Below are 26,206 nucleotides of genomic sequence, written 5' to 3' on the forward strand. Positions count from 1 at the left end.
GGGTGGCTCACTTACTGGCTTCACAGGTACCTACCAAGCCTTCAAGAGCTCACCATCATTCTTTTTTTTTTTTTTTTTTTTTTTAAGATGGAGTCTCACTCTGTTGTCCAGGCTGGAGTGCAGTGGCGCCATCTTGGCTCATTGCAACCTCTGCCTCCTGGGTTCAAGTGATTCTCCTGCCTCAGCCTTCTGCATAGCTGGGATTACAGGCACCTGCCACCATGCCCGGCTAATTTTTGTATTTTTAGTAGAGATGGGGTTTCACCATGTTAGCAGGGCTAGTCTCGAACTGCTGTCCTCAGGTGATCTGTCCACCTTGGCCTCGCAATGTGCTGGGATTACAGGCATGAGCCACTGTGCCCTGCCTCACCATCATTCTTAACGATGCTAATGTAGCTCTTGCTGTTGCATTTTTCTGTTGGCAGTGCCCAGAGTCTATCTTCACTTGCCCATTCCTTTATTTCTTTACAGGCTTACTGAAAGTCACACACTGGCTTCCTCCTTGCCCTTCTAACACAGGTCAGGCCCTCACTGCTGCACTAGATTTCCACACTCCCTCAACATCCTATCTCTTTTCTACCAATAGTGTTATCTTTGTGAACCAGGCTTTGGTGCCATCATGTCTGCTGAGAGACCTGCTCTAACATAGAAATAGGCTGTAGAGAACCATGAAAAGAAGGGGAAGACTGAGCTCTGGCACCCAGACATACCCAGTGGATAACAAGTCAGGTAAGACACAGAGATTGCCCAGGTATGGTCATTTGGTATATAAATGCATCCTTACCTCTAGGTAAGAAATCAAACTAATGTGTCAATAAGGTCATGTTCTTTTGTTAACTCAGTCTCTGTGTCAGTTATCCTCCAATTGATAACAAGCCCAATTGTCATCGTCCTGGGTAGGCAGAACGCATCACAGCCAACAATGTACAAAGGGTTAAGTTTTCTTCTTCTTCTTTTTTTTTTAATTTCTTCGTATGAGCTGTGGCTTTGTTGTACAAAGGGTTAGGTTTTAAAAAGCACTTGAGTCCAGCCTGGACAACATAAGGAGACACCGTCTCTAGAAAAAATTTAAAAATTAGCCAGCCATGAAGGAGCGCATCTGTGGTCCTAGTTACTCAGGAGGCTGAGGTGGAAGGACTGCTTGAGCCTGAGAGGCAGAGGTTGCAGTGTGCTGAAATTGTGCAACCGCGCTCCAGCCTAGGTGACAGAGCGAAACTCTGTCGCAAAAATTAAAATAAAAAGTACCTGTGTTTTGGGGGACAGAGTGGAGGACTTCAATCCTTGGAGTCCAAGGGTAACTAACCTGGCTAACTGTCCTGATCCCTGTTCCCATGGTAATGATAGCTACTACATCTCCAATTAAAATATGGTTAATTTGAGACCCAGAGAGGCATCACTCCTAATAGGTATAGAGAAAGCGCATAAGCTTTGAAGTCAGACAGGGCTAAATTCAAACGGAGGCTCTGCCATCTACTAGTTTTGGATCTTGGAATTCTCTTAAGCCTTATTTTCTGGATGAAGCTTCAAAAACCAATACCAACAGAGTAGTGAGGATTAAAAAAGATAAACTATATGAAAAGCAACCAGCAGAGTGCAGGCACTCCAGAATTCTATCTAGCCTGGCCTGATGGAGCTACCAGCAAGAGGTGACCTGCAATCAGGATTTCAAGAGTCTTAGCCCTGGCTTTGAAGCAGAGTGAGCTGGGGAACCCGAAAAAAAAATACTGATGCTAAGAGGCTACCACAAATCAGTAGAAACAGAATCTCTGGAGGTGGAGCCTACATATCTGTACAGCCACTGAACTAGTAAGGCAATTCAGGAATCAGAAATACTTATCCCTAGAAAGTTAAATTGGCGAACCTAGGCAAGTCATGGCAGCTCGTGCCTGTAATCCCAGCACTTTGGGAGGCTGAGGCAGGCAGATTATTTGAGGTCAGGGGTTTGAGACCAGCCTAGCCAACAGGGTAAAACCCTGTCTGTACTAAAAAAAAAAAAAAAAGAAAAAAAAAAGGTAGCTGGGAGTCGTGGTGCACGCCTGTAATCCCAGCTTCTCAGGAGCCTGAACCCAGGAAGCGGAGGTTGTGGTGAACCAAGATTGTGTCACTGCACTCCAGCCTGGGTGACAGAATAAGACTCTGTCTCAAAAAAAAAAAAAAAAAAAAAGTTAAATTAGTGAACACAACTAATGGTAGATAAAATTAGCATCTATAGGCCGGGCATGGTGGCTCACACCTGTAATCCCAGCACTTTGGGCGCTGAGGAAGGTGGATCACTTCAGGTCAGGAGTTCAAGACCAGCCTGGCCAACATGGTAAACACTGTCTCTACTAAAAATACAAAAAATCAGCTGGGTGTGGTGGTGGGCACCTGTAATCCCAGCTACTTGGGGGGTTGAGGGAGGGAGGAGAATCCCTTGAACTCAGGGCGGAGGTTGCAGTGAGCCGAGATAGCACCATTGCACTCCAGCCTGAGTGACAGGGCAAGATTCCATCTCAAAAAAAAATGAGCATCTACAGAAGCCACTCTCCCTGATTTGTCTGCCAGTGCGCTGAGGAGGAAGACGTAGGAAATACCCAAGGTCAACCCCAGGTGTTTATTCCTGAGTAGAAGTTAGCCTAATAGATGTCAGGGCTTGGCAGGATAGAGTGTGGGTTAACGAAAGGGGGTTGACCTATGGCAGCGATAGGACAGGAAAGTAAACAGCAGAGATGGGGGGTTTTCTCTAAACAAAAAGACTGTTCTGCAGACTAGAGCAATACCCTTAGTTCACGTGTTCACATCTGCTATCTGGAGATGGGAGTGCTGTGACCTGATGATATTAGAAAATACAATCATCCCTTCACTCAGAATTCAGCCCTCTATCCAGCCTTCTGGTGGTAATCTTAGCTCCCCTCATGGACTGTATTCCAGGGCAAATAATCAGCTGTCCACAGAAAGAATTCTCCCTAGGAAATAATGAATTGGGGTCTGATTCATACTTCCTTTTGAGTTTGCTTGGCGAGTCAGTCTACCAAGGCTGCTCAACTCTAGTTGTTTTGACAAATCAAGTTTGTAGTTGGGTCAAGCTCAGTACCTACGCTTCCATGGAGCCCTGTGCTTGAGAAAGCAAGGTGTCTCCTTCCTTGATGTCTTGTAAAATGCAATTTGTTACACTCATTTCTAGTCTCGAAATGGTTAGGTGCCAGTCCATCCTGTCATTGTATCCACTGCGTTAGAAAACATGAGTAAGACTGAGAGGAAACTAGAAATGCCTCCTTTGTGGGCTGCATTATGCCATCTGAAGTGTCCTTTAGATAAAGTCACACCAGGGACATTGGGAGGTGAAAGTCTAAAAGAATACCACAGAAATTAGGTCATCATTCATTTTCTATTTCCTAATTAAATGACACTAAAGATTCCCAGTCTTTCCAGTCATGCCAGAATCCCTTAGCAGGAGGAGCAGGCTTTTCTTCCAGCCTCCAAGAAAATGTATTTTTGTTTGTTTGTTTTCTGCTCACAAACGCATTTAGAAAGGCAGCATTCAGCTGGGCGCGGTGGCTCATGCCTGTAATCCCAGCACTTTGGGAGGCTGAGGCGGGTGGAACACTTGAGGTCATGAGTTTGAGACCAGCCTGGCCAACATGGCGAAACCCTGTCTCTACTAAAAATACAAACAAATAGCTGGGCATGGTGGCGCGTGCCTGTAGTCCCAGTTATTCAGGAGGCTGAGGCAGGAGAATTGCCTGAACCCAGGAGGTGGAGGTTGCGGTGAGCCGAGATTGCGCCATTGCACTCCAGCCTGGGTAATAAGAGCGAAACTCCGTCTCAAAAATAAATAAACAAATAAACAAACAAACAAATAAATAAAAAAGAAAGAAAGGCAGCATTCAACTCAGCCCCTAATAGATGGAACACATGCCTCATCTGGTGTCAGGGGCTGCAAAGTTGGCCTTTCCACCCAGAACAGGATTTCCCTACCTTTCCTTCTGTCTAGCATTGTGTGGAAGAGTTCCAAAACCAGGAAGACCTCAGAGGTCATCTGGTCATTCAATTCCTTTGCAGGTGAAAAAACCAAGGCCCAGACAGGAGTGAGACATGCTGCCCAGGGTCAGGTGAGCGTGAACCACGGCATGCCAGAGGTGTCCAATCTGCTTTCTCAAAGCAGACAAACACAGCCCTGGTGCAGGAAAGAATCAACTCAAGAGGTCAGGCTCTTGCCCTCCGTGACTGGGTGGTGATGTCTATGCCCTTGGAATGTCCCACCTAAGAGGGGTGTTTTTGCTTGCTTGGGGGCTTTGATCACAGGACAGTCTGACAATGTGATGTATGTTGGGGACTTTGGGACATACCATCACAATTCTGACCTCCAACTGGAAACTAAAAGCACAAGCTTTTCACAGCAGCTGGAAACTGAGGGTGAGCCAGGCAGGGGGTGCGTGATCAAGTGTGTGATCAGAGTATTGTCACACTCATATGGGTAGAGGGTAGCACTGCCAGTGACTCCACGGGGAGAGGACAACTGGAAGCTCCACCTCTGGACCCTCCCAGACCTCGCCCTTGGCTTCAATTTTGTCTGGCTCTAATTTGTGTCCTTTTGCCAGAATAAAACTGTAATCCTAAGTGTGGGGCTTTTCTGAGTTTTGTGAGTTGTTCTAGTGAATTATTGAACCTGATGGGGCAGTGAGAACCCATGAATGGATGAGGGTGGGCTGGGGAGCCCTGAATATGCAGCTGATGTCTGCAGGGAGGGCAGTCGACCGGAGGCCTGTGCCCTTAACCTGAAGTTTGCCCCAACTCCAGGCAGCTCCTGAACGAAAGCACATCTCCTAAATTAAAGCACAGCCATGGCAACAGAAATCCTTGGGAGCAGGTCCTTGAAGTCTCTGCCACCTGAACAGCTGGAAACAAGGATCTGGAAGTGGGCCCCCATCCTGCTTTGGTGCAGGTGGACCTTGCAGTGGCAGGTAGAGGGAGACATCGGCTGTGGAAGACTGAGGCGGGTTCCAGACTGGCAAGCTCATGCAACAAGACCATTCCCATCCTGCTCATCTCAGTACATACCCAGAAGAGGGAAAATGTGAGGAAGGAGAAAGGGCAAAGGACTCTATTAGAAAACTCATCCCGGACCCTCATTCAATTCCGTTTAAGAAAACACCTCCTACCTCTCTAGCAGCTGATGACCTCCGCTTAGTGTCAAACAGAAGCATCTCCTATTAAGCAATCAAATACACATGACCCAGGTGCTCCTCCTCATAAAATTTAACTTGCATCTGCATCTAATCAAGTCATTAGCTATAACCTTAAATTTGTAGAGAATCCAGTTGAAGGAGTAAGTATAGTGACACCATGAGAAGCAATTAGACAAATGTAAATGATGTCTGTAGGAAAAGTAGTTTTGGTCTCTTCAAAAAGTCAGTGTCATGAAAAAAATAGTAGTAATAGAGGAACTGTGATAGGATAAAAATAAATTTATGATTCATAACCAAATGCATTCAGCATTACTTGATTTGCATAAACCAGCAAAAAAGGACATTTGCCACAATTAAAGAAGGTTGAATATATAAGTTTTTAGATGATGTTGAAAAAGTACTATTAATTATTTAGTTATGATAATGGACTTGGGATTAGTAAGAAAATATGTCAATTTTTCAGAGATGCATGTGGAAATATTTAGGGGTAAAATGTCGTGAAGTTTATATTTACCTTTAAATACTTCAGATACATATTTACCTTGAAATGCTTCAGTGCTCACGTTTTGCAATATTGACTTTGGAATTATGTAAATGTTTTACATAATTATGAAAACAAAATTAAATTTAAAAATGCTAACCAACTAAAAATGAAAATGAAATAAATGAACCCAACTGTAGGCGAGTTGACACAGAAAAGGATTATTTTAAGTGACTTTTATGAAACCCAGTGTTTTGACTGTAAATATTGGGCATGTGGACAAAAAACAACAAAGAAATTTTAAAATAAATTCAGTGTTGCTACTAATAACAGTGGTATTGTTATTTTTAAAGCATTAACAAACATTCTATCTATCTAAAATATATATACAATGCAATGCAAACATTGCTAATGTAATCAGGAACTAAGATTTTTCAGCGTAAGAGAAATAGGATTCAAAAATTAAAATCAAAGAAAAATTGAAATCTTCTAAATTAACTGGAAACAATTTTTCCATTTCATTTTTCTCTTAAAAAACTCATATTCCCTAGCTTTGTCCTTTCAAAAAACTACAGGCACTAACAACAGCGCAGTGAGCATTCTTGTGCCCAGTTTACTGGTCTTTTAACACCATTTCCCATTAAACTGAACCAAGGCCCAGCAGGGCACGGTGGCTTACACCTGTAATCCCAGCACTTCAAATTCAAGACCAGCCCAGCCAACATGGGGAAACCCTGTCTCTATTAAAAATGCAAAAGAATCAGCCAGGCATGGTAGCACATGCCTGTAATCCCAGCCACTCAGGAGGCTGAGGCAGAAGAATCACTTGAACCCAGGAGGTAGAGGTTGTGGTGAGCTGAGATCACACTACTACACTCCAGCCTGGGTGACAGAGTGAGACTTGGTCTCAAAAAGAAAAGGAAAAGAAAGTAGAAAAGAAAAGAACCAAGGCCCCTGGAGAGAGAGTGGATTCCACATCTTGCACAGGACATATACAATATACAGGAAGTACACGAGATGAGCTGCAAAGTCTTAAAAGAAGGAAACTGAGCCTACTGGGGTCATGTACAAAGGACATAAGAGCTAAGATAAAAGAAAGTCACAGTTCAACAATAAGATCATTCTAGCCTTGAAAAGTATAACTGCAGTGTAGTTAAACAGGTACAATATTAAAAATCCACTAGTTTGGAATAATACTGAAAATGAAACACATTACCTTGGGAGACTACTAGGGCAACAATTGACTGTACTGAAAATAGGTGAGTAATGGCAATGAATCCAGTGTGTTTATTTTTTTCTACATACCTTGAAGATAATCCTTGAACAAGAATCCAGTGTTTTGTCTGATTTTTCCATACATTTTTAAGGTGACCAAACAAAAGAACTAATAAATGCAGAATAACAGAATTAGAAAAAGAATATTTTCAACCACTAATTAGACAATGGCTCTGAAATGATTTATAACAGATGGGTTCACTGACAACCCGGACACACAAAGAGAGAGCAACAGGCAGGAAGTGCACGGCATCACTGATACAGTTATTTTTGCCAAAAATGGAATTGGAGTCTGATCAAGCTTTTAGATCTAACTATTAATTTACAAAAAGTGTAGGAACAGTGGAATACTTAAGCAACATCATTGGATACAATTAGGCAATGCTGGAGTGTAGCAAGACCTACAGGACAAAAAACTTTTTTTTTTTTAAACAAACCCAAGAAAACAAAAAGAAGAAGGGAAAATAGTTAAAGACTGAAGAGACGTCGCAACCAGGCGCAGTATGTGGACCTTGTTTGGATACTAAATAAAAACACACCAACTGTGACAAAGAATCTATAAGAAAAGCATGGAATTGGAATACTGATAATATTGGGTACTATAAAAGAATTCTTCATGTTTAAGGTGTGATAAGAATGATTTCTTAGAAGAACATATTAATTACTGACAAATAAAGGGGATGTTTGGATTTGCTTTTTTTTTTTTTTTTTTTAAGACAGGCTCTTTGTCCAGCCTGGCTAGAGTGCATTGGTTCAAGTATAGCTCACCGTAACCTCAAACTCCTGGGCTCATGCGATCCTCCTGCCTCAGCCTCCCTAGACTGACTACACGTGTGTACCACCACACCCAGCTAATTAAAAATTTTTTTTATGGAGACGGGGTTTGCTATGTTGTCTAGGCTGGTCTCCAGTTCCTGGCCTCAAGTGATCCTTCTGCCCTATGGCTTCCCCAAGTGCCAGGATTACATGTAATCTTCTCTTGACCTTGGAAATGAATCCACTGCCATGCCCTGCCAGATTTGCTTTAAGTAATCAAGTGGGACAGAATGAGAGGACCAAGTAAAATGGAATTGGCCATATATTGGTAACGGTGCAAAATGGATAATAGATATACAGGGACACCTTCTACTATTCTTTCTCATTTTGTGTATATTTGTAACTATCCATAACAAAAGGTTTTCAAAAATCTGTCAGGCAAATTAAAAAAGATGAACACAAATATGTATGATAAAATGTGAAATGTCAAATTCTAGCTGATGAGCATATGGATGTTTATACTTTCTAGTGTTTGAAAATATTCACAATAAAAATACAAAGGAAAAGAAAATATTTACAATAGTAAGCAGACGTTTTTTTCCTTGAGATGGAGTCTTACTCTGTCCTCCAGGCTGGATTGCAGTGGTGTGATCTTGGTTCACTGCAGCTTCCACCTCCTGGTTTCAACCAATTTTCATGGCTCAGCCTCTCAGTAGCTAGGACTACAGGCATATACCACTATGCCTGGCTAATTTTTTATTTTTAGTAGAGATGGGGTTTCACCAAGTTGCCCAGGCTGGTCTTGAACTCCTGACTTCAAGTGATCTGCCTGTCTCGGCCTCCCAAAGTGCTGGGATTACAGATGTGAGCCTTTTTTTTTTTAAAACAGGGTCTTGCTCTGTTACCCAGGCTGGAATGCAGTGGCATAATCTCAGCTCATTGCAGCCTTGATTTCCATGGCTCAAGTGATCCTCCCCACTCAGCCTCCTCTGTAGCTGGGACTACAGGCACATGACACCAGATGCCTGGCTAATTTTTTAATTTTTTTGTAGAGATGGGATTTTGCCATGTTGCCCAGACTGGTCTCGAACTCTGGGGCTTACAGGAATGAGCCACCCCATCTGGTGTCAGTAAGCAGAATTTTATTTTATTATTTTTTTCAAGACAGAGTCTCGCTCTGTCACCCACGCTGGAGTGCAGTGGCGCAATCTCAGCTCACTGCGACCTCCGCCTCCCAGGCTTAAGGGATTCTCCAGCCTCAGCCTCTCTAGTATCTGGGATTATAGGCATGCATCACCATGCTCAGCTAATTTTTGTAATTAAGCAGAATTTTAAAAGCACTTAAGCCAGGGGTGTCCAATCTTTTGGCTTCCCTGGGCCACACTGGAAGAAGAAGAATTGTCTTGGGCCACACACAAAATATACTAACACAAATCATAGCTGAAGAGCTTTAAAGAATTGCAAAGAAGTCTCATAATGTTTTAAGAAAGTTTACAAATTCGTGTTGGGCCACATTGCAAACTGTCCTAGCCTGCAGGTTGGACAGGCTTGACTTAAACCCAGCCAGGATTCAGAGCAGTGTCAGGCTAGAGGGATTATGAAATATGGCTACAGACACCTAATGCTGGCAGTTACCAGTAATCTACACCCACATTCAATACAAATGACAGAGTTCACCAAAAATATTCAAATATGAATTACTAAATTATGAATGGAAAGAAAAAACAGGGACCTAGAGAAAAGGATTCCATCTGACTAAACAGTGAAAACCTATTTATTATACTTACTGCAACCCCGTAGAAGCTCAAAAGTTTTCTGATACGGAGCTCTATTATACAGAGTTATAAATAAACCAAGACAAAGCAGCTAACCTGCTTGTTACTCAAACACATTAACCAGACTCTGACATCAGTAGCTGTTGCAAAACCACTGCTTATCGACCGAGATCCATGGTCACGGCATAGTCTCATATCCTTTTTGCCCACTGATAAGGATCTTCTTCATACCTGATGATGACGCACTGGTTCTCTCTGTCAATGATCATGTTTCTGTACATATTATCTGCAAGGGCGTAGATATGTGGTGGGTTTTCATACTGTGCCTAGAAAAGCAAAAAATAATAATACATAAATAATAATAAAAAAATAAAATCATGGTCAGATAGGCAACACATCTCTTTCCCTGAATTTGGAAATGAATTCAAGCACTATAGTTCCACTTCCTATAATTCCATCTTAAAGGTTGCATGATACAAGAATTCATAAAATTTCCTAGGTCATCAAGAGTTACACCCTCACAAAATTAAGATGGAATTTACGAGTCTTCCGTAGGCATACTCATGATTCAGCCTTCCGGATGTGCCCTGCGTCTTCAGACACTCCAACACCCTACCCTTCCACCCACACACACCTCTGCAGTTGGCAGTCCATTTCTAAATGTTTCTGTAGACACTTGGGCAACAGGTCTTAGGAGAGGCCTGCCACACACCTAGATCTGACTTCCACCAGAATTCCAAATTCCTATGTAAGTTTTTCTAAGAGGCCACGTTGTAGATTCTGGAGCCTCAGAAGGAATTAGGTGAGATTATCTATGGATCAGGAAAAATACCTAAAACTTTCCATAAGAAGAGGGCAAGGAGGTGTGGTTCTTTAAAGGGATAAGCCAGTTTGTTTCATCTCTACTGGAAACAAAAAAATCCTAAAATCCTACCACACTAAGATGTTCTCCTGGGTTTGTGATTTCATCTTATAGGATATCTTAGCTATGCACAAATATCAAACTAAATACATTTTCTATGCTTAATAAATTCTCAGGCTGACTTCAGCCCTGCTTTATTCAATCTCTTGACATGCACCTTCATCACAACCTCAAAAATTACTAAAAAGAGAAATACTTTGTTGGGTATATATGGGGAAAGAACGCTCCTAGCCTGTAAGCACTCCAAGCTACTTGGTAGGCTGAGGCAGAAGAGTCATGTAAATCCTAGGGCTTGGAGTCTAATCTCTACAAAAAAATTTTTTTAATTAGCTGGGTGTGGTAGCACTCGCCTGCAGTCCTAGCTACTTGGGAGGCTGAGGTCGAAGGATAGCTTGAATCCAGGAGTTGGAGGATGCAGTGAGCTACAATTGTGGGAATAATGGCGTCCAAGCTGCAAGTCTCACAATGTAAATGACGGATGGGAAAACAATTTGACAAGGTAGAGTGATACACAAAGGTAAAGCTTAACTTACTTAACCCATTTTATTGTGAAATAACTTACTATAGAAAAGGGGTCCTGGCTAGAAGTTGTGCTCACTGCCATGTTCTGGAAGATGAGAGTCTGGTGGGGAGGGGTTAAGACAAGGGGGCTTTGTATCCGATACCCAGTGTTCTTCCCAAGTTGTGGGCAGGGGGCTCATAGCGGGAAGTACCCAGTGAGGGCTGCAAGCTATGCCTAGACCTGGTAAATGAAAGAACCCTGCGCAGGAACCAGAACATGTTCTCCCTGCCGTAACCTTATGGTCAGAACTGGATGTCTGTAGGGGACCTCAGGATATGGATTTACATGGGCTTCCAGTCCATACTGCTTGTGCAGGATTATTATAATTTAACAGAGTTTAATTGAGCAGAGAATGACTCGTGCATGTGGCCGCCCTGGAATAAGAAAAGGTTCAGAGTCTCCAGTGCTGCCATATGCTGTAAGATTTAGGGGCAGAAAAAGGAAAGCCATGTACAGAAAATGGAAGCGAGGGCCGGCCCTGGCTCACACCTGTAATCTCAGCACTTCAAGAGGCCCAAGTGGAAGGATTGCTTGAGGTCAGGAGTCCGAGATCAGCCAGGCCAACGCGGCAAAATCCCATCTCTACTAAAAATACAAAAATTAGCCAGGCATGGTGGTGCATGCCTATAATCCCGGCTACTCAGGAGGCTGAGGCAGGAAAACTCCTTGAACCTAGGAGGTGGAGGTTGCAGTGAGCTGAGACCGCACCACTGCATTCCAACCGGGGTGACAGAATGAGAGTCTGTCTCAAAAAAAAAAAAAAAAAAAAAAAAGAGAATATGGAAGTGAGGTACAGAAACAGCCAGATTAGTTACAGTTTGGAGTTTGCCTTATTTGAACACAGTTTGAATTGCTGGCCACCTTTGATTGGCCAAAACTCAGTGATTAGCAGAAGAGTAGATTATAGTTTGTTTATACATCTGGTTAGGCTATACTTCACTGTGTACAGAGAGACATTTAGGACTGGCGTGGTGGCTCATGCCTATAATCCCAGCACTTTTGGAGGGCAAGGCCAGAGGATCACTTGAGCCCAGCAGTTCCAGATCAACCTGGGCAACATAGTGAGACCTTCTCTCTACAACAAAGAAACAAAATTAGCTAGACATGGTGGCGTGCACCTGGAGTCCCAGCTACTCGCTCGGGAAGCTGAGGTTGGGGGATGACTTGAGCCCTGGAGGTAGAGACTGCAGTGAGCCAAGATCATGCCACTGCACTTTAGCATGGGTGACAGAGACCTTGTTTCAAAAGAAAAAAGAAAAGTAAAAAACATTTAGACTAAACTTAAAATATGTAAGGAGGCAGCTTTAGGCTAAACTTCATTTAACAATTCCCCTCTTGCACTTTTTTTGTTTTTAAATAGAGACAGGGTCTCACCATGTTGCCCAGGCTGGTCTTGAACTCCTGGGCTCAAGTGATCCTCCTACCTTGGTCTCCCAATATGCTGGGATTATAGGCATGAGCCACCACACCCAGTCCAATTTCCCTCTTTTGGTCATCTTCTCAATTTTCAGATACCGACCAAAACTTTAGGCACTAATGTCACTCTGTCACCATTGTAAAGATGTACTTATTTGCTCTCAAATATCATTGAGAAATAGCAGAACAGTGGGGTTTGTAAAATGGGAAGAAAGACTTTAGGTTACTTTTTGTAAGGGTTAAAGTAGAGGGGACCTCCTCCTGCTGGCATCTCCTGGTCTGTTTCTTTAAAGTTTTGATTATGTCACATTTAACATGAGTGACCCATGTTGGTTTGGTCTGGTCTATTAGGGGTTAGTGCATGAATTTAGTCCAAAACAATGGCCTCTCATAATTTTGTTAACAATTCTCCTCTTGGGAGGCTGAGGCAGAGAACTGCTTGAACCTGGGGGGCGGAGGGTGCAGTGAGTTTAGATAGAGCCACTGCACTACAGCCTGGGCAACAGAGCGAGATTCTGTCTTAAAAAAAAAAAATTCCCCTTTTTAGGTCAGGTTCTCACTAGGTGAGACTGTCACCAAAACTTTAGGCCTTAGTGTCCATCTCAGTTACCATCATTTTGGGGTTCTGGTCTCAAGTGCACAATTATCTTTAATGACTCTGAAAATTAGAAAGTAGAGGACTGTAAGAAAGACAGGATGATGGAAAATGGAAGGAACCAGAGTGGCGAGGAAGCTACGGGCAGTAGGGGAAAGGTATGGGCAAGTCATTGCCCAGTAAGGCTTCAACACTGCTGAACTGTCATACTTGACCCTTGCATGTCACTCTGTATTTTCCAAATGGTTTCCCATCTATGGACTTATTGAACCTCTCAGCTATCTATGAGAAAACTAGAGTAGGCATTTCCTTTCCCTGATTCTTCTCTTCCCTGAGACTCTCAAAGTCATCAGCACCTGACTTCAACTCCTAGTTCCACCACTTAGTAGATTTTAGTACTTCACTTCTCTGAGCCTCAGTTTCCTCATCTGTGAACTGGAGATAGACGCTGTAACACAGCCAGCATCCAGGGCTGTTTCATTATTGTTGCAAGTGTAACATAGTACATGGCACTCAGTAAATACTAGTTTTACAATAATCTGTTACCATTAGCAGTAAAATTAAGCATATTTTTTAGAAATGATACATTTCTTTAAAGAGAACACTTCAAAAGATAAATGGTCTAAAAGGGATGTGTATAGAGCAACCCTTTTCAGAAAACTGGAGAGAAACACACATGCACCGCACTTCCATCTACAGCGTCTTGGCTGACATAGAGGACGCTGAGCCAGCTCTGTGCGCCTGCTGATCAGTGCACTAGGGCAGGGCCAGCCTCTGCTCACAGTGTTTCCCTTGTGCTGGGCTCCCATAAAGGCAGCATTATCAAAGGTCTTTCGCGTGGCAGCCTCCTTCGGCTCCAGCGACCAGCACCATTCATCTGGCAACAATGGGGTGGGCTCTTGCTCCGGGTAAATTGCCTTCCACTTCAACTGATGAATTTGTGTGGGCTCTCTTTTGTTTGCTTTTTAGGGGTCAGGATTAATGAATGCTCTTGTGCTTCTGCTGCAAAGAGGGAAGGAAAATGAAAGAAAAAGATGCAGAGGTGGGGAGGCCTGGGGAAGTGATGAACCAAAGAAGAAAATATATTAAGGAGAATTACAGCTTCCATTATTATGACACAACTGAAATGGCTATGGAGCTGATTTTGAATAGGGACCAGGGTCAAATTAATAAATGAAGTAACACAAGATTCATTTTTCATGTTCAAGTCATAGTTATAGTTTAACAACAGTTCTGATTCTGCAAATCAGTACCCATAGCTCTAATTTTTTTTCACCTAAAACTGATTTTTATTCCTTAAGAGTTTTGTGCCATATGTGGAAGCAGGAAGATCCCTAAGCTGTAGGTCCAACATCCCATTTACTCATTTTTTATGAAAATAATGCAAATATTAGACATTCCTAAGTTTTGAGCTGTGCTCTAAAAAGGAGATCATTGGTCAGGCATGGCAGTTCATGCCTGTAATCCCAGCACTTTGGGAGGCTGCGGCAGGTGCATCACCCGAGGTTAGGAGTTCGAGGCCATCCTGACCAACATGGTAAAACCCCGTCTGTACTAAAAATACAAAATTAGCTGGGCCTAGTGGCACATGCCTGTAATCTCAGCTACTCGAGAGGCTGAGGAGAAGAATCGTTTGAACCTGGGAGGCGGAGGTTGCAGTGAGCTGAGATTGTGCCATTGCACTCCAGCCTGGGCAGCAAGAGCAAAATTCCATTTCAAAAAAATAAATAAATAAAATTAAAATTAAAAAATAAAAATAAAAAAAAGCAGATCATTAAAATAAACAATGTCACTTAAGTTTTCCCAATAAGTAATACATGATTGAAAAAAAAAAGTGTAGAAGTACTACTAACTTCAGGAAAAACAATGTCTCCATCATAAAAGCCCTAAATAAGGAAGTAATTCATGTGACATGTAACTTACCGCTCCTTGGTACATTTCAATTTCCTTGTCTCCAAAATATGGCATCTGCTTGAAAGGATTGACTGAGATTAATACAGATCCTATATATGTCTGAATTTAAACTCAGTTAAGGTCCATCATTAATCTTCATAGCTACACATTTTTCAAATTAATAATCAGACGTTATCAGGAATTCGTAATGACTATCCAAGTGGAAAGATTGTGTACTTGTTTTCTAAAAGATTATAAATAAAGACAAAAGCAATCATCCAACTAGCATAGGCTTTGTTCCTCCTCAGGAAGACTAATGAATTTAATTATCAAGCTACTACAAAATGAAATCATTATTTTAAATGATTAAAGCACATTCTTTCAAGATTGTTAACATGTACAGAAAGGAGAAAAGAAAACAAAGCAAAAATGGCCAAAGAGTGAAAAAAGCAGTTACCAGTCCTCCCCTCAAAAGATACGCACTTTTTCCTTTGAACTTTCGTATCTGTTAGGTACACTAAAAGCATATTCATCAGCCAGGCTCAGTGGCTCACGCCTGTAATCTCAGAACATTGGGAGACCAAGGTGAGCAGATCATTTGAGGTCAGGAGTTCAAGACCAGCCTTGCTCACATAGTGACACCCCATCTCTACTAAAAATACAAAAATTAGTGGGGCGTGGCAGCACACACCTGTAATCCCAGCTACTCTACTTGGGAGGCTGAGGCAGGAGAATCGCTTGAACCTGAGAGGCGGAGATTGCAGTGAGCAGAGATCTCGTCTCTACATTCTAGCCTGGGTGACATAGCAAGACTCTGTCTCAGAAAAAAAAAATTCATCTACTCATTTACAAATACAGGGATACAAGATGAACTAACAGCTCTGTTCTCCAGAAGCTTAGAGGAATTAAAAGGCATCAATAAGGTAATTTCCTGGCCAGGTACAGTGGCTCATGCCTGTAATCCTGGCACGTTAAGAGGCTGAGGTGGGTAGATGGCTTTAGGCCAGGAGTTTGAGGCCAGCCTGGGCAACACAGTGAAACTCCATCTCTAAAAAACAACAACCACAACAACAAAAAATCAAAAATATTAGCTGGGCATGGGGGTATGTGCCTGTAGTCCCAGCTACTTGGGAGGCTGAGGTGGGATGGCTTGTGGCCAGGAGGCAGAGGTTGCAGAGAGCCTATATCAGAGGTTACAGCAAGCCAAGATCACGTCACTGCATTCCAGCCTGGATGACAGAGAAAGATCTTGTCACAGAACAACAGAAACAATCATAAATAAAGTAGTTTTCAGAGAAGAAAATTATAAACCCACCTACATCAGGTTTAGGGAAAGAAAGTATTATTTCTGCTTGGAGAATCCAAGAAGGCCTCTCAGAGAGGCTATATTTACCCTGGAACTTAAAATTTTAACACAACATATTTTGATATGCCAAAATACATCAAGACTTACGATCACATGAAAAATATTTCCATTTATTCATTCAACTATCAACTAATTTGAATTGGGTGCTTACTTAACATGCCAGGCACCGTTTTAGATGTTCAGGATATGACGGTGAACAAAATAAACAGAATAGAAAAAACTCCTTGACTTCATGGAGGGAAAAAAACGAAACAAACACCGCACACATTCGAAGCTGTTTCTTTCAATGATCGATTAAGGTGTTTGGAAATTTTACAAATAAATTGTTAAACAGAAAGTTATTTACAAATATATATCTTTAGATAAAGACTTAAAACTACGAGATTTCCTCCCACAGGCGGAAATTTTTATATTTACATGTTAAGACCTGTGTAGCCCAAAAACCAGCCCAGGTGTTGAGTCAGATGGGCTGGTGCTGATAGAGATAAAACAGGATCTATGTAACAGCCTCACTGTAAGTAAATGAAATAATTATAAAACGCTCAGCACCGTGTCTGAGCATAGCACACAGTAGTGGCTTTTCCCTTAATATCCTCTAAGGTGCATGTTTTATCATGGTAATATCTCAAATTATGATGGATCTTTCAAGTGTGGCTTCTTAACATGACAGGCGCTGTTTCAGAGGCAATGGTTTGTTAGTTTCTATTAGACACAGTGTTATTATTATTATTACTGAATATAAATCAATGTGAGATGGATCATATTATCAGATAATTTTTTTTTTTTTTGAGACGGAGTTTCGCTCTTGTTACCCAGGCTGGAGTGCAATGGCACGATCTCGGCTCACCGCAACCTCCGCCTCCTGGGTTCAGGCAATTCTCCTGCCTCAGCCTCCCGAGTAGCTGGGATTACAGGCACGCGCCACCATGCCCAGCTAATTTTTGGTATTTTTAGTAGAGACGGGGTTTCACCATGTTGATCAGGATGGTCTCGATTTCTTGACCTCGTGATCCACCCGCCTCGGCCTCCCACAGTGCTGGGATTACAGGCGTGAGCCACCGTGCCCGACCTCAGATAATTTTTTTAAAGAAAATATTTTAAATTATTGTGTATATACAAAGGAGAGCATGCAGGATTACTTGATTGTGATTTTACTATGCTTTGTCACTGACCAAAAAGATCTTCAGACTTGAAAGGGGTTGAACATGAATTGCTATTAGGGAAGATGAGGTGGTTTTAAGACCAATCCAGCGGTGTCCAGTTCTGGTCTAGAGACAGGTCATAGTGCTGAGACAAAATGCTGATGAGACAGTGAGCCATGATTGAAAATTACTGAAGAGTTATGGAAGCAGGGCCGTGGAAAATGTATTCCCAATAGCCAAAGTTAGATGAGGCCAATGATAGATTAGTGGCTTGCTTTGTTTGAGGTAAAATTTAGGACATAAATGTACTGTTAAAATTATCAAGCAGGTAAGGCGTCCATGATGCCATAGCCACGACTCGATAAGGGGGGATAAAATTAATCCAACACATCTACACTTACATCTTAACACCGAATAACAACCCTATTTTACTTCAGGTTGACTATTCCTTATCCAAAATGCTTTTTTCAGATTTTGGAACGTTTGCATGACACTCACCAGTTCAGCATCCCTAACCCAAAAATCCAAAATCTGAAATGCTCTGATGAGCATCGAGTCAATTACCAAAACGTTTCAAACTTCGCAGCATTTCAAATTTGGAATTTTTAGAGTAAGGTTACTTAATCTGTACAGGCAAACTGGGGCATGGAGAAATTTTAAAAGTTGCTTAAGGTCACAAACTATCAGTGGCAGAGCTATGATTCAAACTCGAGCACTCTGGATCCTGAGCCCATACTCTTAATCAACAAGCTACAATGTCTAAGATAAGCAGGTACTGTTGTGTTAATGTTATTATTCTTGGTAGCCAGATTTAGCAAATAAAAATACTAGTATACCTAGTTAAATTGGAAAGTCTTTCAAACAAGAATTTTTTTTAAGTATAAGTATGTCCCAATTAAGTATGTTCCCCAATAACATTGGGTACATACTTATAGTGAAAAGTACCTTGATTATTGAAAATGCAAATTTAACCAGCACTCCTGAATTTTATCTGGCAACTTTAAACTGGAAGTTTAATGCAGGGTGAATGGGGGACTGAACGGGATAGCTTTAGGTCCTCTTCTAAGTTAGATTCTGTGATGCTTTGCATACTCAAAAACCTACTTCCCTTAGGTGGATTTCTCAAGTATCTTTTTCAAATGGTAAGGACCTAATCAAAACTGAATGAACGAGCTGTGTGTGGTGCCTCCAGCCTGTAGTCCTAGCACTTTGGGAGGATGAGGCTAGTGGATTCCTTGAGCTCAGGAGTTTAAAACCAGCCTGGGCAATCTAGTGAGACCTCTTCTCTACGAATTTTTTTTAAAAAATTATCCAGGCATATTGGTGTGTGCCTGCAGTCCCAGCTATTCGGGAGGCTGAGGTGGGAGGATTGCTTAAGCCCAACAGGTCAAGGTTGCAGTGAGCCTTGATCATGCCACAGCACTCCAGCCTGGGCAACAGAGCCAAACAATTAATGAATGAGGTAATAATGATTCTTATGGCAAACCCAATTTTTAAGAAATACAACCATCTTCACTTCAGAAGAGGAAGATGTTTATTTCACGTCTACATCCATCCCCAGGGAAAAACAAACAGGAAAATAAGCTCATTCCATGGAGGAGGGTACTCCTTCCCTCAGTTGTAAAGGGAATGTGGTTGCTGCCACCTTATCCTAGATAAATTGATTACTGCACACGAAGAATAAAGGGCTGCTCTCAGGACATCAGCCAAAGGTACCAGCTCCCCACCAATTCCTTGGTTACCCAATAAATATGAATTGAGTTGCATACGAGCTCCTAAAGTAACTAACACTTTAAAAACTGTTAATCTGCTACATAAAGAGACAGATAGCTCATAAAGTCTTGATTTTTCACTAAGTAGGTTATATATATTCTGATAAGGGCCTGGTTAAGGAGACATGAAAAAAAAAATTCTTTTTCTTAGAAGAGAAAAAAAAGACAACAAAAGAAAAAAAAAACCAAAAACAAACAAAAAAATACTTCCTTTGGACTATTTTAAGCCAATCCTGAATCAATGATTACAGCTGGAATGAAATGAAGAGGGAAATCTGTATCTGCTCCCTAAATTTATCAGTAGGGTTCTTGAGGGTAATATTATTTGAGAAGATACCTAAAAACTAAAGTTTGGTTTAAAATGCTTGTTTCTGTTTGGGTGCTATAATCACAACACTGTGGGAGGCCAAGCAGGATGACTGCTTGAGTCCAGGAGTTCGAGACCAGCCTAGGCAATATAGTGAGAGCCCGTCTCTCAAAAAAAAAAAAAAAATTTGTGAAGCATGGTGATCTGTACATGTAGTTCCAGCTACTTGGGAGGCTGAGGTGGGTGGATCGCTTAAGCCTAGCAGGGCAAGGCTGCAGTGAGCTGTGATTGTGCCATTGCTCTCTAATCTAGGCGACAGAGCAAATAAAATAAATACAATGAAATGGCTGTTTGTACAGAAAAACTAAACAAGAAAAACTGAGACAAGAGAATTTAATTCAAACAAAATAAACACCTTGTAGTTATTTCAGGTGAGAGTTTGAATACTTGTTTATCTAAACAATTTTCACCTTTTCCACTTTGCTATGCCCGCAGAGGCCTCAGCTGTTTTCCAGAGATCTGTGCTCTCCTGCCGGTTTGGGAACTCCAGGTAATTCCAACAATACTCACTCCCACTCCCTATTACATAATTCAGGTGTGCCTCTGGGAAAAGCCATTCCGATCTTTGTTCCTACCCACATAATCCTTGGTGGTGAAGGTGTGGCCTAGGGTTAATGCCTGAAGATATGAAGCTATGACACCAAAAAGGAGGAAAAAAATAAAGCAAATGCCAATTATTTAAAAGACTCCAGGAGACAGAAGGGACCCAAGATATCTTTAATTGACGGGTTCCTGAATGCCTGTCCATGGTTCTACAAGTTTTCATTGACCTGCAGCAGGATTGACAAAAAAAGAAACAAGGCACTAAATTTTTCATGAAGCTTAATTTATCAATATAAAGAAACTGTCCTTTATTCTTAGATTATTTCCTCCCTACATTTTGGTGTAAAAATATTCTTTCTTCTGTGAAATGTGATGGTAGTACAACTTTCAAATATTTGTTTTTAATAGTCTTATTAGGCAATGCTAAGAGTCAAACTTTTAAAATCTATTTTAATAGTCAGTGAATTTCCCAAAACCACCTACGCTGGTCAAGTGGACTTCCCCAGGTTCATCTCTGAGGTGGCACAGGGAGGTAAGGTGACTTGCCCAGAGTCACGTGGAGAATGGGTGGGCTGGAACTTCAGGCTTTGCCTCCAGCCTAGCGTCTGTCTTGCTATATAGCACGCTGCCCCTCCAGTGAACTGGATGCCGGGGCCAGATCTCACTTGGAACAACTACGCCGCTTTGAACTCTATTGAGTCTGGCATAAATGTCTGGACTCCTAATTCAAGGATTAAAAATGCCAAACACACTTGAGTGCGCTCTTGGAGTTAAAACAAGTTTGGAGAAAGTTGGACCAAATGAGCATGGAGTACTTTGCACAGGAACTCTTTTGGTCAGTCAAGTGGCCAGAAATGCTCTCTCCCCATGCACAATAGAGAACACTGTAATGTTTTCCTCATATAGCTTACAATGTAATTGTAAGAAGTGTGGCAACATTAATGACAAACAGATGGCAAATTAAGTCTTCTTTGTCACAGGACAAATAACTTAAAAATATGGAGTTTTATTGGTAAACAATGTCAGCATTTTCTAAGCAGATTTTAATTTTTCCTAATGTAGAAAAAATGTGCATTCAGCCTGAATGCATTAGCAATTGATTGCTCCAAATGCTGACCTTCAATACAAGACAATGTGCTGGAATTAGATATAGAAGGGATAAAGTGAGCAATTTTATAACTTAATGCGAAATCAAGTCTCTTCGTCTTAACAATTAAACATAGGAGAGGAAAAAAACCCAACTCTTATTTATAGTAATGCCATTCTATTATAATATTCCCTTAACACTGAAGTGTTAAAGGATGCTTTTAACGTTTAGCAGAGCAAGATCTGCAGCTATACTCCTCGTATTATTTCATAAGCATCCATCAAGCTTCCTTCAAATCCGAAAGCTACTCTGTGGTAATGACAGAAAGCACATTTATGCTGGGCTTTCCATATATTGAGTGGGTAGAGAGTTCTAAAACATAAAATCATTAGTGGTCAAGTAACTCATTTCCTTGGTAGAACACACGATTAGTCGGTCATCGATTCAAAGGCATTAATTCAAAGGCGCATAAACAGCCCTCTCTGTGCGAGTCATTTAAAAACTCTGTTGTCTGAATTTAAAAAGCAAGTCTTGACAGTCAACAAATTGTCAACGAATACTTAATACAATGCACCATGCCAAAAATTATACAGGAAACCAAGAAATACATGAGGCAGGATGATGCCATTTGGGTTAAAATTAGCAAGAAAGCACACGTTTATGTACGGCCATATGTGGTTAAACTGAAAGCTCTACACCAAGACGTTAATTAAGAACTAACCTTTGGTGATGGGTTCCGGTATTGGAGAAAGTTGGACATTACTATAAATAAGAGTTGGGTTTTTTTCCTCTCCTATGTTTAATTGTTAAGAACTAACCTTTGGTGATGGTGACCTCGGTATTCTCCTTTTTGCTTGACTGCATGTTATGAGCCATGGTAAATGACTACGTATTGCTTTAAAGGGTTTTTATGTGTTGCTTCTTGAAGAAGATACACAAGACACAATCCCCGCTTCTGGTATTTTGGGAGTCAACAATCCTGATGGGGAGGAGTGAGGGAGCCTGGACTTAGGAGGGACTGACTACAGACATCATTTGTTTCTTTTCTTACCCAGTTTATCAAAAACCAAATTTTCACGTTTACAATGCAGCAAGTTGAGTCTACATTCCACGAACATTCCAAAATGGAATTTGTTCAACTACTAACACTCAGTGGAAATGAAGACTTCTATAGGCTTGTCAATCCTCCATTTATAATGGTTTCTGTGGCAAAATGCATTTTAATTTCCAATATATAACTTTACAGTTGGCTGGGCACGATGGCTCACGCCTGTAATCCCAGCACTCTGGGAGGCTGAGGCGGGTGGATCACGAGGTCAAGAGATCGAGACCATCCTGGTCAACGTGGTGAAACTCCATCTCTACTAAAAATACCGAAAATTAGCTGGGCACGGTGGCGCGTGCCTGTAATCCCAGCTACTCGGGAGGCTGAAGCAGGAGAATTGCCTGAACCCGGGAGGCGGAGGTGGCGGTGAGCCGAGATCGCACCATTGCACTCCGGCCTGGGTAGCAAGAGCGAAACTCCGTCTCAAAATAAATAAATAAATAAATAAAAAATAAATAAATAAATAACTTTACAGTTGAATTTTTGGAAAATTCTTCAGAAATATGGGAAGCACTTAATGCTTGCTTTGGTGTGTGGAAATAGTAACTCACGCTTACTGCTTACTTGCTGCATGTTCATTTCACCCTACAACAGCCTCGTGTGGGAGATTTTATTATTACTCCCATTTTACAGATATGGAAACCAAAGCACGGAGATCACAAAACTTATTAAGGTCAATAATATGCAGAGCAATGTTTGAAGCCAGACAGTCCAGGTCTACATCCTGCCACCCAGCTCCTTCTAATCAATTACCTGCCAGTTTTCATGTGCTGTGGGTGCGGCACCTAAAAGTGATTCAATTGTTTTCATGGTGATAAGTCCAGATAAAGTAAACATATTTCAGTATTATGACCAAATAAAATAAAAACTCACAACTGAACATAACTGTTTTCGTACAAGTAAATTAAAGGAAGCCCTGCACAGGTATCTGGAGCAAAAGTCAACACATTTTTTCTGCAAAGGGCCAGAAAGTAAATATTTGAGATTTTGCAGAGTCTGTTACAACTACTTAGCTCTACTACTGTAGTGTGAAAACAACCAGAGCATGGTCATATAACTAAACAAATGAGCATGGTCGTGTTTGAACAAAACTGCTGTTTAAACAATGCTGGTGGGAAGATTTTGTCAGCCATAGGTCGCCACCCTGATCCACAAGTTATATAAGTAAATAATAATGTAATGTATATTTCAGAATTGCTGAGTGTAGATTTTAAATGTTTACACCACACGCAATAAGTATGTGAAGTGATGGGTATGTTAATTAGCTTGATTTTATTATTCCAAAATGCATATCCATATTAAAACACCACATTGTTGGGCAGGGTGGCTCACATCTATAGGCCTAGCACTTCACAAGGCCTAGGCAGGTGGATTGCTTGAGCTCAGGAGTTTGAGACCACCCTGGGCAACATGGTGAAACCCTATCTCTACAAAAAATACGAAAAATTAGCCAGGCATCGTGGTATGTGCCTGTAGTCTAGCTACTCGGGAGCTAGACTGAGGTGGAAAGATCACCTGAGCCCAGGAAGCAGAGGTTGCAGTGAGCTGGGATAGTGCCACTGCACTCCAGCCTGGGTGACAGAGGGAGACCCTGTCTTAAAAAAATAAATAAATAAAAATAACGTTATATCCCACCACTGTATATGATTACTCTTTGTTATTTAAAAAAAAATAACTTTAGAAGGCCACGGAGGGCGGATCATGAGGTCAGGAGATCGAGACGATCCTGGCTTACATGGTGAAACCCCATCTCTAAAAAAGTAAAAATAAAATTAAATAATAAAAATAAATTTACTTATTTATTTATTTATTTTGAGACAGAGTCTTGCTCTGTCTCCCAGGCTGTAGTGCAGTGGCACGATCTTGGCTCACTACAACCTCTGCCTCCCGGGTTCAAGCAATTCTCCTGCCTCAGCCTCCCAAGTAACTGGGATTACAGGCATACTCCACCATACCTCACTAATTTTGCATTTTTAGTAGAGATGGGGTTTCGTCATGTTGGCCAGCCTGGTCTCAAACTCCTGACCTCAAGTGACCCACCCGCCTCAGTCTCCCAAAGTGCTGTAAAAATAAAATACATTTTTAAAATGATGCTATTATAATGTAGCCAATAAATCCAACTACATCTGTTAATCCTTGAAAACAGAGGTTTAGAGGTTTAACTGCATAGATATTGATACAATTCCCTTATAGTAAATAAGAAACAGCACAGTACTGGTCAGAATGGTGCAAATGCTTTGGAATAATGCTCTTGGGCTGGGCGTGGTGGCTCACGCCTGTAATCCCAGCACTTTGGGAGGCTGAGGCGGGTGGATCGCAAGGTCAAGAGATCGAGACCATCCTGGTCAACATGGTGAAACCCCGTCTCTACTAAAAATACCAAAAATTAGCTGGGCATGGTGGCGCGTGCCTGTAATCCCAGCTACTCAGGAGGCTGAGGCAGGAGAATTGCCTGAACCCAGGAGGCAGAGGTTGCAGTGAACCGAGATCGTGCCATTGCACTCCAGCCCGGGTAACAAGAGCGAAACTCTGTCTCCAAAAATAATAATAATAATAATAATGCTGTTAATTATTTAATAGTATTGTTTGCTAAATACCTCTGAAGTTGAATCCCCGTACTTACCAGTGATGGGATAGGCAGTCCCTGCAAAAGTTATTATTGCATAGGTTCCAGTGCTTTTAGCAATAGTCAAACAAGCAGTCTAAGTAATCACAGTATGCCACTGATGTGAAAACTATTCCTCCCCAAGCTTTTCGGGTTAAATTTCTAAGCTGTATATTGCATCAGTGGCAAAGACTCCACTTTTTAATAGGTCATCCATGACACCATACTTTTGGAAGACACCATCAGCATCAAAGGAAAACTTTTTGGCACTATTACACAGATTTAACACAGAGCTTTGCACGTCCATGACTAACTCTCACAATCGTTTCACTAGTGTATCTTTACATAGGTGCATCAAACAAAACTCTTCAATCCTATAGGAACTTAAGCAAACATCACAGTTCCCTGTTGATAACGAAGTCAACACACATTTGAATCAAATTTCCATTCTGCATTTTTTAAAGCTCCATAAAAAATGGCATCTGGCAATCTAAAATTAAAACATAAAGAACAACTCAAGAATGTCAGGCATTCTCAATAGTCGATCTTCACTTCTCACATTTCCTTTAGTATACATTAAAATGCAGAAAAACTGGCAAAAATTTTAAGCCTTTTAAGTCCAGACTTAAATGTCTCTGCTTTGTAATCAGGACGCATTATTGGTAGACCTTACAAACCAGGACTTCTAGGAAGGGCAGAGGTTTTAGATACCACATGCATGACTAGAGCATGTCAAAGGGACAATATTATGGATTATAATAGATAAATACTGGTTACATCTTTACTTTGTGAAATGCCAGGACAATAATCTGGCACCATCTTTGCCCTTTACACAGCCAGAACTAAGTGATATAAACATACAAAACCTCATTGTGAAATGCCGAAAACGATGTGCGCACACAGCATCCATCCAGACTTTCAGATGGCTCTTCTCAATCCAGGAATAAAGCCCCAAGTTCAAGTTTTTATTTTTATTTTTTATAATAGAGACAGGGTCTCCCTGCATTGCCCAGGATGGCCTGGAACTCCTGGGCTTAAGCAATCCTCCTGCCTTAGCCTCCCAAAGTGTTGGGATTGCACAGGTGAGCCACTGCACCCAGCATAAAGCCACAATTTAACTGTGGACATCATAGTACCACTTAGAAATGTCCAAAGAAGCCCATAAAGGATACAAAAATGTAGTCGTCCATGTATCTCTTCTTTAGATTCTCCACAATGGAGTTCTCCGTGATCTTGGAGAGCAGCACCATGTCGTCCACACCACTGTGCTTGACATTGTGGCTTTGCCAATGGTACCGGTAGGCACCTTTGCTTCCCTGAGAACATAAAACACACAATTAGTAGGATAGATTATTTTCCCCTGTAGTAACAAAGAC

General features: G+C 41.5%; 1 protein-coding gene across 2 annotated transcripts in view; it reads right to left on the reverse strand.

Moving 5' to 3' along the window:
- Positions 1-26,206, reverse strand: part of MYO1E (myosin IE) — a 230,215-nt gene that overhangs the window by 107,614 nt on the left and 96,395 nt on the right. For both annotated transcript variants that reach the window (XM_012443130.3, XM_012443129.3), the window contains exons 2-4: positions 26,003-26,146; positions 14,874-14,963; positions 9,687-9,781 (exon numbers count right to left, since the gene is read on the reverse strand). In XM_012443130.3, the coding sequence (XP_012298553.1) occupies positions 9,687-9,781; positions 14,874-14,963; positions 26,003-26,146 (329 nt within the window). The remainder of the gene's footprint in view (positions 1-9,686; positions 9,782-14,873; positions 14,964-26,002; positions 26,147-26,206) is intronic.

Source organism: Aotus nancymaae, unplaced genomic scaffold (assembly GCF_030222135.1).
Source record: "Aotus nancymaae isolate 86718 unplaced genomic scaffold, 86718_ANA_hifiasm-v0.15.2.pri h1tg000041l, whole genome shotgun sequence".
Taxonomy (NCBI): Eukaryota; Metazoa; Chordata; class Mammalia; order Primates; family Aotidae; genus Aotus; species Aotus nancymaae.